Source organism: Rhinatrema bivittatum, chromosome 6 (genome assembly GCF_901001135.1).
Source record: "Rhinatrema bivittatum chromosome 6, aRhiBiv1.1, whole genome shotgun sequence".
NCBI lineage: Eukaryota > Metazoa > Chordata > Amphibia > Gymnophiona > Rhinatrematidae > Rhinatrema > Rhinatrema bivittatum.
In genome coordinates, this window is record NC_042620.1 from 262,449,691 (window position 1) to 262,465,414 (window position 15,724).

Consider the following 15,724-nt stretch of genomic DNA (forward strand, 5'->3'; position numbering starts at 1 on the left):
CTCAAGTTTCCTTGCTAGTGTCTTATTACACTGCAGAAAAATACATTTGTTTTTCTTGAACCTTCTCATCTGGAAGTATTCCTTTCTGATAAAGGTGGATAAGAGATTTGTGATAGTCATATTGGATATATAGCTGGTCAATAGTATATTAACTCCCTGTTTATTCATATAGGGTTATGAATATTTCCTAAATATATATCTCTTGTTTGTGAAGGCTTCCCATTTAATGTGGACTTGTTGATGGAATAACAAATGGTATATTTTCCTTTTTTTTTGTTTTCTTTATTAATTATGTGCTGTGAATTGTTATCCATTTACTTATTTATTTTTCATTGTAAAATGTATGAGAAATTTAATAAAGTATAAATTAAAAAAAAAAAAAAGAAAGTTTTCCATAACTGGTTACACTTATTGTCACCACTAGTCTCCCTCTCCCCATCTTGAGCACAGGAGCTCTCAAGAGTCTCTTACCCTTTCGCATGAATGGAGAGATGGAGTGGTCCATTACACACGTTGGTATTGTTTCATAGTTGGCCATGGTGTTCTCCTTCATGGCCTGGAAGGAGGTGTGACGGACGATATTCTCCAAAACGTCTTCTCCCAGGTCCTTCTCCAGGAACTTCATCACCTTCCGGATCTCACGCTTTGGATCCTGCAGAAGGAAGAGAGATGCATGTACAGATACCCACAAGAAAAAGAGAAAGACATCCTATAGAGAAAGAGAGACAAAGAGATACAGATAAAAATTGTGAGAGAAAGATACCCATTATAAAGAATTGGGAGCTGAGGGAAAATCGAAAAGGACACAGTCTGGGGAACTGGTCAAAGATCCTGGGAAGGTGTCTACAGAAATCATGCCAGCCCCGCTCTCACCTCCTTCATGTCTTCATAAAACAGGTAGAGGATACGATACTTCTGTTTCTTCTCCCACCAACCCTTCACGTGATTGTGCCAGGACCCAAAACTAACTGGAACAAGAAAGAGGGATAAAAAAATGCTCTTAGATACTATAAGTCTGTCTGAATAGTTAGGAGAGGGTCTTGCTTGAGAGTTGCCTATTCCATCTACCCCAACCTAAGGGTCAGGAATACACTGATAGAAAGAAGAAACCTCAGAATTCAGGAATACAGCGAGAGGACAGCTTAACCTCATAATTACCTTGTCCCACCTTCTTCAGCACCAGAGCTGAAGGATACAGGGACAGGACAGAAACCCCTCTGAGATCATTGATATAGAGATATACTGGAACTAGAAAAGATAATGAAGGGCAATAAAAATTATAAAGGGGATGGATTGGCTCACTTATAAAGAAAGGCTAAACAGAATAGTTAAGGCACTTCAGCTTGGAAAAGAGAACACACAGAATATGATAGAAGTTTATAAAATTGTGCATGGTATGGAACAGGTAAATAGGTGTAATCCTAAGAGTCATTAGATGGTGCTGTACCTCAGTTTTACTGGAGGTATTTACTGTGAAAAGTTAATGATCTATGGGGGTTCAAAAGGTTATCTTATCTTTTTCAATAGGATGGTTCTGGTTAAAAGAGGTCATACAAAGTTCATCAAAGGAGTTGCTACTAGAAGATGTGTAGGTAGCCCTTCCTATAAGGGGTGTGTATGATGTTTTTTTCTTAAAAGATTATCCTATATGTCCGTATGACATAGTGAGGGCAAAGGTAGCGCCGGCACCATTTTGAAGATTGGCAATACGGCCCGCGTGCAGGAGGTCGCTCCCGGACCCCCGCTGGACTTTTGGCAAGTCTTGTGGGGGTCAGGAGGCCCCCCCAAGCTGGCCAAAAGTCCCTGGGGGTCCAGCGGGGGTCCGGGGGCGATCTCCCGCACGCGTGACGTCGGGAGCCAGGAAACAAAATGGCGCCGGCGCTACCTTTGCCCTGTCACATGACAAGGGCAAAGGGCCACCGGCGCCATTTCTCAACGCAGCGGTGGCCAGAGAGCGGGAGGAGATCACGTCGGGACCCCCCCACTGGACCCCAGGTAATTTAAAACATTTTGGGGGGGTTGGGAGGGTGGGGGATTTGTTTTAAAGGTTCGGGTGGGTTTTAGGGTTTTTTTGTGTGCCGGTTTTCCCGCCCTCCCCGATTTACGATTTTTAACGATTTTTAGGAAAAAAAAAACTCGACGATCAGATTTCCCTCTCCCCCCAGCCAAAATCGATCGTTAAGACGATCGATTACACGATTCACACCTCTAAAGGATATCAATTCTTCCAGCAAGTCAGGTGTCTGACGAGCAGCCAGTTCATCTTTTATGCGAGTCTTCAGACATCTGGGGTCCCAGCAAGGCTCTTCTGCTAGAGTTTTAAATTCAATGGCAAATTCCGCCAGGGATCTGTTGCCTTGCTTTAAGTCCACCAAAGCAAATCCAGCAACACACATACAAGCAGGGTCATCAAACACGGATTTAAACAAGTCCATAAACCCTTCTATGTCCTGCAAGATAGGGTCTTTATGTTCCCACCAGGTAGAAGCCTACGCCAGAGTCAGTAGGTGTACTGAGGAATTAAATCACCAGATTGAGAAGGATTTGAAAGAGTCAGCGGGGTTGGATAACAAAATCTCTGAATTTGAACAAAAATTGAGTGATTTTAAGAACGATTTGGAAGAATTTCGTGGGGGAATTAAGGAAGTAAAGATCAAGAAATTCAAAAGGGACCAGACTGATTTTTCTAATAATAAGATTTATAATTGGAATGAAAAGAAAAATGAAAGTAATCAGAAAAAAGTTCGTTTTCCATTTTCATCTGGGGAAAGCTCAAGTGGATCTGATGAACAAGAAGAGAACAATGGGTCTAGCAGTTCCAAGCCTTTTTTACCTGAAAAGGTGGGGGGGGGGGGGTTCAAAAAAGGACAAGAGGAACCAACGTCAAGAGGCAACAAAAAGGGAACGGCTCAAAGAATCGACAGAACCACGGTATACGAGGGGGACCCAGCAAAATGTCAGAAACCAACGTCTGTAATAAATTTGTCTAAGACAGTTCTCAGTTCTGCTCAAGAAATGGTCCTGGACAATGGATTATCCTTTGTCCCCACGAATTTTCACAATGCATTTGATTGCAGGATATCTTTATATCGTTTCATCAGGAAGTTGAACTTGAGATTATTTTTTCAAGGGAACACTGATATGCAAGATCATTCAATAGTCAAGTGTAAATCAAGTTGGAATCCTCCAGGTCCTATTGATGCCCATGTAGCAACATTTAGAGATTTGGTTTTGCGAGATATTGAGGAGTTTGAGAACTCTTCTAAAAAGGTTTTTTGTAACCTCCCCATTGACCAACGTGAAGTGTTAAGATCTTTGGGGGCGGATTTAGGCGAGCAGGGCCCTGCGCGCCGGTGAGCCTATTTTACATAGGCCTACCGGCGCGCGCAGAGCCCCGGGACTCGCGTAAGTCCCGGGGTTCTCCGAGGGGGGCGTGTCGGGGGGGCGGGCCCGGTCGTCGCGGCGTTTAGGGGGCGTGTTGGCAGCGTTTTGGGGGTGGGTACGGGGGCGTGGTTACGGCCCGGGGCGGTCCGGGGGCGTGGATGCGCCCTCCGTACCCACCCCCAGGTCGCGTCCCGGCGCGCTAGCGGCCCGCTGGCGCGCGGGGATTTACTTCTCCCTCCGGGAGGCGTAAATCCCCCGACAAAGGTAAGGATGGGGTTTAGACAGGGCCGGGCGGGTGGGTTAGGTAGAGGAAGGGAGGGGAAGGTGAGGGGAGGGCGTTAGAGGATTCCCTCCGAGGCCGCTCCGATTTCGGAGCGGCCTTGGAGGGAACGGGGGTAGGCTGCGCGGCTCGGCGTGCGCCGGCTATACAGAATTGATAGCCTTGCGCGCGCCGATCCCGGATTTTAGCGGCTACGCGCGTATCTACTAAAATCCAGCGTACTTTTGTTGGCGCCTGGAGCGCCAACAAAAGTACGCCTATTCGCGGTATTTGAAAATCTACCCCTTGGTGAGTAGTGAGGAGTTGGTGATCAAACCCGCTGACAGAGGGGGTGCTATTGTTATACAAGACAAAACGATGTATACATCAAAAATGTTAGAGCATTTGAATGACACTGTTACGTATAGCATCCTGTTGGAAGACCCCACAAGAAGTTTGAGAGATCAGATTAAAGACATTGTAACATCTTCTAAATGTTTAACTGAAAAAGAACAAAAGTTTTTGGTGGTCGATTATCCCAGAGTACCGGTGATATACAGTTTGCCTAAGATACACAAGGATGTTAAGAATCCACCAATCTGGCCAATTGTATCCTTAAGGGTTTCAGTATTGGAACCTCCAGCTTTTTTGTGGATACATTTCTTCAACCATTGGTACAAGCAAAGCATTCGTATCTGAAAGACACCATCCAGTTTTTAAATAAACTGATGGAAATACAATTGGGGCAAGCACCGATACTGTTAGTGACTATAGACATAGTTTCACTTTATACGTGTATACCGCAACAAGCGGCTGTGAACATTGTTAAAGAATCAGTTGTATCCCATCAAGGTCCCACTAGGATTAAGGCTGAATTTTTTAGCACACTTGCGGAGTTGGTGATATTCAATAACTATTTCAGTTTTGATGAAAAAATGTACCATCAGAACCATGGAATCCCCATGGGTTCTTCATTGACCTCGGCAGTTGCAAACTTATTTGTAGCTGATTTTGAAGAAAAAGTCATTTATAGGTCCCAATGGTGGCCTATGATTGGGACGTGGTATAGGTACATCGATGACATTTTTGTCATCTGGAAAGATTCAAAAGAAAATTTGGAATTATTCATGGAATGGATTAATGTTGTGGATCAAAATTTGAAATTCACATTCCAGTATAGTGCTTCAAAAATAGTGTACCTTGATGTGGTGGTCGAGATCAGCGATGATCGAATAGTTACTACAGTGAACAGGAAAACTGACGGACAAGAACAATCTGTTAAGGTATAATAGCCACCATTTAGCAGCCTTTAAAAAGGGGTTACCCGTATTACAGTTCTTTCGGATTAAGCGCATATGCTCTTCCAGTGATGAATTTGAGAAGCAGGCAGCAATGCTGACAAAGAGATTTCAAGATCGTGGATACCCTGCTAAGGTCATCAGGCAAGCGTATAAAAGATCAAAGTACAGTGACCGGACACAATTATTAACATACCGGGAACGTCGGGTACATGAACAGCTTGTTTTTGTACTCCAACAGACCACTTCAACTTCAGTGGTGATTAAAGCTGTAAAAAGACACTGGCACATTTTAGGACTTCACAAAATTTTTGAGGATTTACCATTGTTTGCTACAAGTCGGGGCTCTAATATACGGGACAAGGTTGTCCGAGCCAATTTAGAAAGGAAGAGTCATCAGTCGGCAAACTTGGGAGAACACAAGAAGTGTGGAAAGTGTGCAGTGTGTGTGAATACCATCGAGGGGAACTGTTGGGCTGACATCAATACAGGATATACAGTGAAACGGAGACATTTGACTGATTGCACCACAAACAACATGGTGTATGCGATTATATGTGATTGCTCGAAGGTGTATGTGGGACGGACAAGTAGGGCGATTAAGATTCGTTTGCTGGAACATAAATCGCGAATCAATAACAGAGTTTTGTCAGCTCCCCCTTGTGAGTCATTGCGCTGAGTATGGTCACAGTTTTGATGATTTGAAATGGACAATAATCGAAAAAGTAACAAGCAATTCACTGTTTGACGACATGGGGTCATTACTAAACTATAGGGAGCAATATTGGATTTATAAGTTGAAGGCTGAAACACCGTCTGGGTTGAACGATCAAATTGATTGGTTTTCACTCATTTAAAGGGAAGTTTGAATTTCATTACCGCCATGGTTAGAGTCACATGATAGAGTCCCTTTAAAAACGGGATGCCGAACAGACGTATGCAGGTTCGTCATGTTTTGAGAGAACACCGGGCAGCGCTTTCGCGAGCCTTTTCAATGGATTCAAGTGAAAAGCGAGTTGAGTTGTGCAGCGGCTAAGTGGCTTCCCCTGACGAAGAAGCAATTCGAAACTTGGCCTTGCTGGGGCTAACTTCGCCAATGGTCACACCGAAGCTTTGGGATTCAAGCTTAAGTTAAGTTACTTCAGATATACCTTTTTGGGTTTTTGAATATTTTTGGTGAACTGCGATCCTCTGTGTTGCTTTTCACATTTCTTCATGAAGCATTTGAAATAATAATTTAAAAATAACAAAAAAATTATTTTTTAGAAAATAAAAAGGACTTTAGGGTGGACGGTGGTGCTCATGATTAAAAAGCTAAGTAAGGTACACCGGGATGGTGCCCTAAAAGGTTTATGAAGCATCACTTACACTCTTTAAACATTTTTCTCTGGTAACCTTATGGTGATTATGTTTAAGTGTGCAAAGTGTTGTTCCAAGCAGGTTTTGAAGCTCTACACCATTGGGTTTTAAAAATAAGAAAAAGGACAAACATCTATGGTATATTGCCATCATGTGATGGGGCAAAGATTATACAGTAGCTGACCGGCATCATTTTGCACGTGTCGGCGCCAGCCTGAAAATATTAGAGGACACTCTGAGCTCCACTGGACCTCCAGAAAAAGAGAGATAATGTGGGCTAGGGATGAGCTCCGGGGTTATTTTTTTTTACACAAAGGGAAAAGGTTTGGTGAAGGGGTCCTGTGCCCAGAGTCATTAACTTTCAACAACTTTTCATTTTGGTCACTGCAAGGGACAGTGGGGGGTGGGGGAAGTGGAAAGAGACTTCTGGGGGGAGTTCTCTTCACTTGGGAGCGGATTCCTTAGGCAGTACAGGCCTTTTAAGAAAATAATGGCCTCAGGCTAAGGGGCCACTATTGTTCACTGGGGAAAGTATTTTTTCCAGTGGCGATTTACCAAAGGGAAAAATCCTATGGGCTTCACTAAGCTGTGATACCAATGCATTGTGAGTCCCGTAGTAATTTTCCACCCATGAAAAGTACCGTGGTTTAGTAAATAGAGCCCTTAGAATATAAGCCTTCTGGGAACAGGGAAATGCCTACTGTACCTAAATATAATGCATCTGAGCCACCAATGAAAAGGCATGAGATAAATCTAAATAAATAATGTACTTTTTCATTCAATGTCCAATCAAGTGTTGGGATTTGTTGTCGCAGGACTTAGTCGAGGCATCTGGCATAGCTGGGTTGAAATGGGGTTTGGACAAATTCCTGGAAGAAAAGTCCATAAACAATTATTAGCCAGGTGGGCTATCGCTTATCCCTGGGATCTGCCTGGCACTTCCTATTGACCCAGACTGGCCACTGTCAAAGACAGATTGCTGGGTTTGATGGACCTTTGGTCTGACACAACATGGCACGAGTTATGTTGCTTTGCTCTTAGGGGCACAACCAAAATTCCACTCAGAGCTAGGGAATAGAACAAAGAACCCCCCCCCCCCCCCTCAATGCTCAGGGATATTGCGGCAGGTCAGAGATCACTTGCAAACTATAGCCATCTCACCTTCTCCATCCATGTATTTCTGCAAGAACTCCTCCCAGGTTCCAGGTTCTGGGTGCACCTTTGCCATCTGGTAGAAGTGATAATAAGATACTGCCACATCCTTGGCATTTCTGGCCACATATATCATCTGCCAGAGGGGAAAGGATGGGAGAGATTAGAAGCCCCTATTTATTCTCTCTGCTATACCTGTTCAATCTATTCTTATGCAGGCCTCGATTCTCAGTAAAAGATGCAACCTCAGGCTGAGACTTTATTATTCTGTAATTTTCTGAATTCCAAGGGCTAAGGCGGTATCTGGGGCATTAGAATATCACCAATATAAACACTGATTGAAAGTTTTCAAAATCACTGCTCCCAGAGAGCACAGAAATAAAGTTAAAAAAAATAAAGAATTTCCACTCCACCTCCATTCTCCCTTGGCTTTTGGCTAGTTACCTTGCAGTTGTTATCCCAGAAGGTATGAGGAAGCAGTTCGATGGGCAGGTGTGTCTTTATTACCCGGGGTGATGGGAGATCGACTAACTGCTCCGTCCCTGGAAAAATATTAGATGGTTTAAATAGACCCATTAACAAAGGGCCCCTGTGTAATAAAGTGCACTCACACACAGGTTATTACACAGTCAGGCCTACATTTTGTGCTTTATTCTCAATGTAACAAAGAGTTGAGCGCGTAAACTATATGTGCGCATAAACCTAAGTCTTTTTACACAAATCAGCGCTCCTCCAAGCAAACCCCATGTTAATGAAGGCATTAGCAATTACTGGTATTACTAATGCAGAGAGATGCAGAAGCTTTACTTGTGTTTTAATGCTGGAAATGTAATGCCTGGTCAGAGGTGGCGTAAAGTGTCTGGAGCTGGTGTTAGTCTATGTGTTTTAGGGATGTGAATTGTTTTTTGACGATTTAAATTATCGTCCGATATTTTTAATATCGTCATTAATCGTTAAAGAGTGCGAAACAATAGAAATTTCCCCGATTTATGGTAAAAAAATTGTTAATCGTCTTAGTGCACACTAACGGGAGTTAGTGCGCGCTAACAGGAAGTTAGTGCGCACTACCCATTGTTAGTGTGCACTAACAGAAAATGATACAATTTGACACTTTTCAGGTCAGTTAAGGTCAGTTAGGAATGAATATGTATTCCTATTGGCTGCCCTCTTATTTATTGATGTTACCAAGGTTCCCACTGAGGTGTTGGTTTAATATATGGGGGATGGGAAATGGAAACGGTTGGTAGCTTGACAAAGGGAAGGGAAAGGGGGAGGTGAAGGGCCAAGCAGTCCCACTCCCTGGTCTCTGAAGGACAGATCTCTTCAGAAAATCAGAGCAGCTGAATGCAGGGGCTGTCTCCCCCTTCACATCCCTCTCCCCCCTCCCACTGCTGGTATATGGGAGAGAGAAGGAGAAGGGGAGGGAAAGGGGGAGGTGAAGGGCCAAGCAGTCCCACTCCCTGGTCTCTGAAGGACAGATCTCTTCAGAAAATAAGAGCTGCTGAATGCAGGGGCTGTCTCCCCCTTCACATCCCTCTTCCCCCCCCCCCCCACATTCACTGTGCTCAAGTTTGCAGTTCCTGTGTTAAACTAAACTTCTTTTTTTTCACTAGAGTAGAATAAAATAAAATGAAGTACTTTGTGTATTAAACTAAAGAAACTTTACATAAAATGAAATTAAGTACTTCTCTATATGCTACTTTAGTGAAACAAAACATTTAATAAAGAAACTTGCAACCTGAGCTTCAAAACATTAACATACTATAGAAAAACTAAACAAAAAACTTTATTATTAATTTATTATACTTACAGTGGTTAAATTTAAAGAGCAGGCTGAGGCTAGACTGGCTATTGGCTAGTGGCTACTGCTGGCACTGTCACTGCTGCAGCCTGCTGGCACTTTTTTCCTCTTTCTGGCTAGTGCGTGCTATATCTGGTAGCAAAATGGCCACGGGGGACAGCCACAAGCATGCGCGGCTTAGTGCGCATGAAATCGCGGTTAGTGTGCACTATTCGGAAAAACGATTTTTTTACTAAAAAAATCATGCCGATCAGATTTTTTTCTCCCACCAGACGAATCCAATCGTTAAAACGATCGGGCACAGGATTCACATCCCTAATGTGTTTGAATCTGGAGGTCATGCTGCAGGGTCCTGTCCTCGGGATTTTTCCCCAAAGAAAATGCTTTGTGTACAGATCGTGTTTTGAGCTCATAAATCAGATTTGTATGGATACATCATGCACATTTTACAAGTTAGGATGCATTTTTAAACAGTCAAAGTATTAGCATACAATTAGTTTACTATACTGGGAGTTCATTATTTTGTTAGCATGTGAATAAAAATAATGTATGCAGAAGTTCAGTGCGCATTTTTTACTCACATCTTATTACATCGGTCCTAAATAGCTTCAGTGTGGATTGTCGACATCAGGGAGATTTTTTTGGGGGGAGGAGACAGGTGCTGAATATGGAGATAGCCAATGTACAGCAGTGCCATGTGTCAGTTATTACACAATTTAAAACTGTACATTAAAATAATGTACATGTAATATACAACCTCCATTTACTTTGGGGGAGGAGAGGCTTTATCTATTCAGCCACAGAGGGGAGACCTTTCCCTGTGCAAGACAGAAAAACCTCTGATCCTGCTCCACTGTATCATCTGCTTGACCATTTCTCCAAACCCACTGGCCAACCAGTGCAAGAATGGAATTCCCCAGTACCTGGTGTTACTTTATGTATCCTAGCAGGGAGTTACATAAAACTGGCACCCATCATGTGGGTTAGATGGATTTTTAGGCAGCAATAACACATAGCAATTTTTTGTTTTGGCAATTTCTGATGTTTTTGGGCATTGATTTACATTTTTGCATGTTTTGAAAATTTTCTCCCATTGTCTTACATTAAACAAAATGGCCACTGAAGTTTAAAACACATATGGATGAGTTTTCAAACGATGCACGCGTAAAAGATAGCACATATATGGGTATAAACACTATCTTAAAAGCCTCTACATAGGTGTGTAAAACAGGGACCACCCATACATTTGCTCATGTAAAACAGGGGCAGGCCAGGGGATGATCCAGAGAAGGGCCAACATGTAAACGCGTGACTATTTTAAAAGCTGCCAAAGTGACACGCTAAAAGTCTTTTACTTGCGTATATTTACTTCTGCTCAATATCTGGTGTAAGTGATCGGAAACATCTTAAAAATGCAAAATTGACTGCGTGAGATGTCTGAATGATGGGGTGGAGGGGGACCCTAACCTGAAGAGTCAGGAGAGTGTTCCTGAGCTGCAGAGAGACCAGGCAAACTGGGGGACTAAACTGGTAAAACTGATAATTTCCTTATTGCACTCACATTACAAAATATGACAATTTATGCATGTAAAAGCCAACAATTACTAAGAAAAATATGCGAGTTAAACTTCTCTTGTAAATGATTCAAATTAGGAGCACAACTACAGATACATTTTTACTTCTATGGGTAAGAGGCAGCTTCCACTTAGCCAGATAATGAAAAGCCACTACTTATCCAGCTAACAGGTCGATACAGTAAAAAGCGCGGGAGAGCGGGCAAGCGCCCGCTCTTCCGGTGCGCGCACAGGACACTCTCCTGTGCGTGCGATACAGTAAGTTAATTTATTTAATTTATTTTATTTATTTATTTAGCATTTTTCTATACCGACTTTCCAATAACAGAATTATTGATCAATTCGGTTTACATTCTCAACAATAACAATGACAAGTAAATGTCTTACAATGAACAGGTCGAATTAACTTGGGTTAAGATATATGGGGTTAATAACATAATTAAAAGGTACGGTGCCTAATGTAGTCTAGCTAAACAGGTGGTATTATAATGTTGTTAGATAATTAGACTGCCAAAGAATATGTGATTTCTAGAGGTCTATATAGTTCTCTAGCGTGTTCCCACGGAGGGGATCATTGGCAGGGATATTCCGCAAGTTGATGTTAAGGGAAAGCTTGGTTGAATAACCAAGTCTTGAGTCGTTTTTTAAATGTAGTGGAGCATTGCACTGATCTGAGATCTGACGGGAGAGTGTTCCAGATTTTAGGACCTGCTGTGGAGAAAGCTCTTTTGCTTAATGCTGACTTCATCGGTGGGATTTGAAGGTTGTTTTTGTAGGCTTGTCTCACTGGTCTGGTAGAGGTGTGGTAGAGGTGTAATTAAATTAGGCCCGGCGGTAAAAAGAGGTGCTAGGGACACTAGCGCGTCCCTAGCACCTCTTTTTGGACAGGAGCGGCGGCTGTCAGCAGGTTTGACAGCAGACGCTCAATTTTGCCGGCGTCGGTTCTCAAGCCCGCTGACAGCCATGGGCTCGGAAATCGGACACCGGCAAAATTGAGCGTCCGGTTTTCGGCTTGTCAGCTGCGGGCCGAATTCAAATTTTTTTTTTTTACTTTTTTTACTCTTCGGGACCTCCGACTTAATATCGCTATGATATTAAGTCGGAGGGTGCACTTTCCCGGTGCCGGAAGAAATTAGCGCCGACCTTTGGGTCGGCGCTAATTTCTGAAAGTAAAATGTGCGGCTTGATTGCACATTTTTCTTTCTGAATCGCGCGCGCATACCTAATAGGGCCATCAACATGCATTTGCATGTTGAGGGCGTTATTAGGTGCCACGGATTGGACGTGCGATTTCCTCCCCTTACTGAATAAGGGGTAAGGGAAAATGCACGTCCAAGAGCAGGCTAACAGTGCGCTCCGTCTGAGCACACTGTACTGTATCGGCCTGTAAGTGAGAGAGGTGGCTAAGTATTAAAACACTACTTATCCAGCTAGTTCTACATTACATGTGTCTTTTAGATATGCGAATATATTGTTGCGTAGATTTAGGCATATTTTATATCATCTGTGTGCAATTGTATGCATGATTTATGTAGGCACATGTTTGTTTTAAAGTTATCTTCCATGTGCAACACAGGAGGTCTTTTGCATCAACAAAGAGAAGAACCCTTCTGAGGCTGTGTGGATCCGATACCTGAAAGAAGGAAGCCAGGGAGGGGGATCTGGCATCATGTGAATATTGTCAGCCAGTACCATTGACAGGGATAGCATGTGTGTGATATGAAGCATCATAAAAGGAGAGTGGAGCCCTTGTGCAGTCTGAGGGAAGCAAAGGTGCAGATGTGTGCTAGTGAGCCTGCAGTATGCCAGACCTGACAAAAGTCTGGGAGTTGCTGTTACTGATCCATTTAAAGCGAAAAGGTTTCAAAATAGTGTCATTCGAAGGACAGCTGTCTTTTCATGTGAGAAAAACTGTTAGGATTGGTAGGAAGTCGAGTAGTCATCCTTGAGCCTGCTGGGAGTCTGCTGGCTGTGCAGGCCTCTTCCAGACATGGAGTTGGCATGTGGTGGTTGTAAATGTTTACTTTTCCAGGAGTGGTGCATCACAGAGAATAAGGAGTCAGCCAAGTCACAGAGGTCTATTGTCCCGAAGACTCAACTTAAGAACATAAGAAATTGCCATGCTGGGTCAGACCAAGGGTCCATCAAGCCCAGCATCCTGTTTCCAACAGAGGCCAAACCAGGCCACAAGAACCTGGCAAGTACCCAAACACCAAGAAGATTCCATGCTACTGATGCAATTAAAAGCAGTGGCTATTCCCTAAGTCAACTTGATTAATAGCAATTAATGGACTTCTCCTCCAAGAACTTATCAAAACCTTTTTTGAACCCAGCTACAAATTCACATCTACTCGTTCAAGATCTCTCATGATCTTAAAAACCTCTATCATATCCCCCCATAGTCATCTCTTCTCCAAGCAGAACAGCCCTAACCTCTTCAGCCTTTCCTCAAAGGGGAACTGTTCCATCCCCTTTATCATTTTGGTCGCCCTTCTCTGTATCTTCTCCATCGCAACTAGATCTTTTTTGAGATGCGGCGACCAGAACTGTACTCAGTATTCAAGGTGCAGTCTCACCATGGAGAGATACAGAGGCATTATGACATTTTCCGTTTTTTTCACCATTCCCTTTCTAATAATTCCCAACATTCTGTTTGCTTTTTTGACTGCTGCAGCTCACTGAGCTGACGCCAGCTCCCCTTTCCAAAGTATTATCCACTATGAGGCCTAGATCTTTTTACTGTGTGGTAGCTCCTAATATGGAACCTAACATCGTGTAACTACAGCAAGGGTTATTTTTCCCTATATGCAACACCTTGCATTTGTCCACATTAAATTTCATCCGCCATTTGGATGCTCAATCTTCCAGTCTCGCAAGGTCCTCCTGTAATGTATCACAATCCACTTGTGATTTAACTACTCTGAACAATTTTGTATCATCCGCAAATTTGATTACCTCAGTCGCCGTATTCCTTTCCAGATCATTTATAAATATATTGAAAAGCACCGGTCCAAGTACAGATCCTTGAGGCAGATTATGCAAGCTCGGGAGGGGGTAGCAACCTATGCTGGAGAGGCTGTGGTGCGGTTGGAACTTTCTTCCACTTGTGGTGGGAATGCCCAAGTATAGCCCTACTATTTATTTTATTTATTTATTTATTTAATTTTATATACCGGCAACCGTTTGCACATCGTGCCGGTTTACAAGTAACTTACAACAAAAGATATATAGGCAAAGCCTTTACGGAGAACGGTATATAACATAAACGCAGTAACAGAGCAATTAACTAAATAACTAGGGGAGGGATGGAGGGGGGTAGTCGAGACAAAAGAAGGGGCGGGGGGAGGGTGCAAACAGATACATAAGGATAAGATATGAACAGGGATTCGAGGTAAAAATATGTACACTGGTTATATACAAAATTGTATGAATCTTTAGAGGGGGAGGGTGTTGGGTGTAGGTCCTGAAAGGGGGGTGTTGGAGAGAGATGATGGTTGGGCTAGGGTGTTAGTAGGTGAAGATGATGAAGAATGGGGGTATGCTTGGAGGAAAAGCCAGGTTTTGAGTTTCTTTTTGAAAGTAGGTGTGGAGGTTTCGGTACGTAGGTCAAGAGGCATAGAGTTCCAGAGGGAGGGGCCTGCAAGGGAAAGGGCTCTATTGGTGGTGGAGATGAGTCTAGTGGATTTTATGGAAGGAGGGATAAGAGTTCCAAGGAGGGAGGCACGGGTGGGTCTTGTGGAGGTACGAGGGAGGAAAGGTGGGTTTAGCCAGTTGTAGTGTTCGTTAGTAATACTTTTGTGGATGAGGGTAAAGGTCTTGTAAATAATTCGTGAGTGAATGGGAAGCCAGTGGAGATCAATGAGGGTGGGAGTAATGTGGTCTTTCTTATTGACATTAGTGAGGATGCGTGCAGTAGCGTTTTGGAGGAGTTGTAGAGGTTTGATGTGGGTAGAAGGGAGTCCAAGTAGGAGAGCGTTACAGTAGTCAATTTTCGAAAAAATTATGGATTGGAGTACCGTACGGAAATCGGAAAAGTAGAGAAGGGGTTTGAGTTTTTTGAGGGTTTGTAGTTTGAAATAGCAGCTGCTAAGGATAGATTTGATATATGGTTTGAAGGTTAGTTGGTTATCAAGTATAACACCCAGGTTTCTTGTGTCAGAGAGAAAGTTGGGGGAATGGAGAGTGGAGAGAATGGGTGTGGCTGCATGTCTAGAGGAGACGAGGAGGAGTTCAGTTTTTGCGGATTGAGGGCTAGGTGCATGTCAGTGAGGAGCTGGTTTATGGAGGCGAGAATGGTGTTCCAGTTTTGGAGTGCAGTGAGAACAGAGTTTTTGAAAGGGATGAGGATTTGCACATCATCCGCATAGATGAAGTGTGTGATACCAAGGTTGGAGAGGAGGTTTGTAAGGGGGAGCATGTAAATGTTAAATAAGGTGGAAGAGAGGGAGGATCCTTGGGGAACGCCACAGTCGAGATTAACAGGGGGGGATGTAAAATTGTCGGTGAGGACTGTGTAGGTACGGTTTTGGAGGAAGGACTTTATCCAAGAAAGAGCAGTACCTGAAATTCCTATACTGATGAGGTGCTTAACTTTGTCTATGAAATAATACATATTCGCATACATAGAGATCCCAAAAGTTGTTTGCATAATTTACTCCCACACCATGGAACCAGACTGGCCATTAGATGGATCCAGCAGGTAGTTTCCTCCACCAAGTGTGAAATAGAGCTTTGGTGGCGCAAGCAGGGGCCTCCTACATTTGGACCCATCCAGTCTAGGCTAGATAGAATCTATTATATGAATAAACTCACCGCAACCAGTCAAGATAGAATGGCCCTCCATAGGGACATTTGGTCTCACTATTTAACATGGAAGCTTGGTAATGTGCCTAACTCG

The 15,724-nt window shown here is 43.3% G+C and overlaps 1 protein-coding gene across 3 annotated transcripts in view; it reads right to left on the reverse strand.

Moving 5' to 3' along the window:
- Positions 1–15,724, reverse strand: part of LOC115094216 (sulfotransferase 1 family member D1-like) — a 56,063-nt gene that overhangs the window by 13,375 nt on the left and 26,964 nt on the right. For all 3 annotated transcript variants that reach the window (XM_029607030.1, XM_029607031.1, XM_029607032.1), the window contains exons 4-7: positions 7,897–7,994; positions 7,462–7,588; positions 874–968; positions 472–652 (exon numbers count right to left, since the gene is read on the reverse strand). In XM_029607030.1, coding sequence (XP_029462890.1) covers positions 472–652; positions 874–968; positions 7,462–7,588; positions 7,897–7,994 — 501 coding nt within the window. The remainder of the gene's footprint in view (positions 1–471; positions 653–873; positions 969–7,461; positions 7,589–7,896; positions 7,995–15,724) is intronic.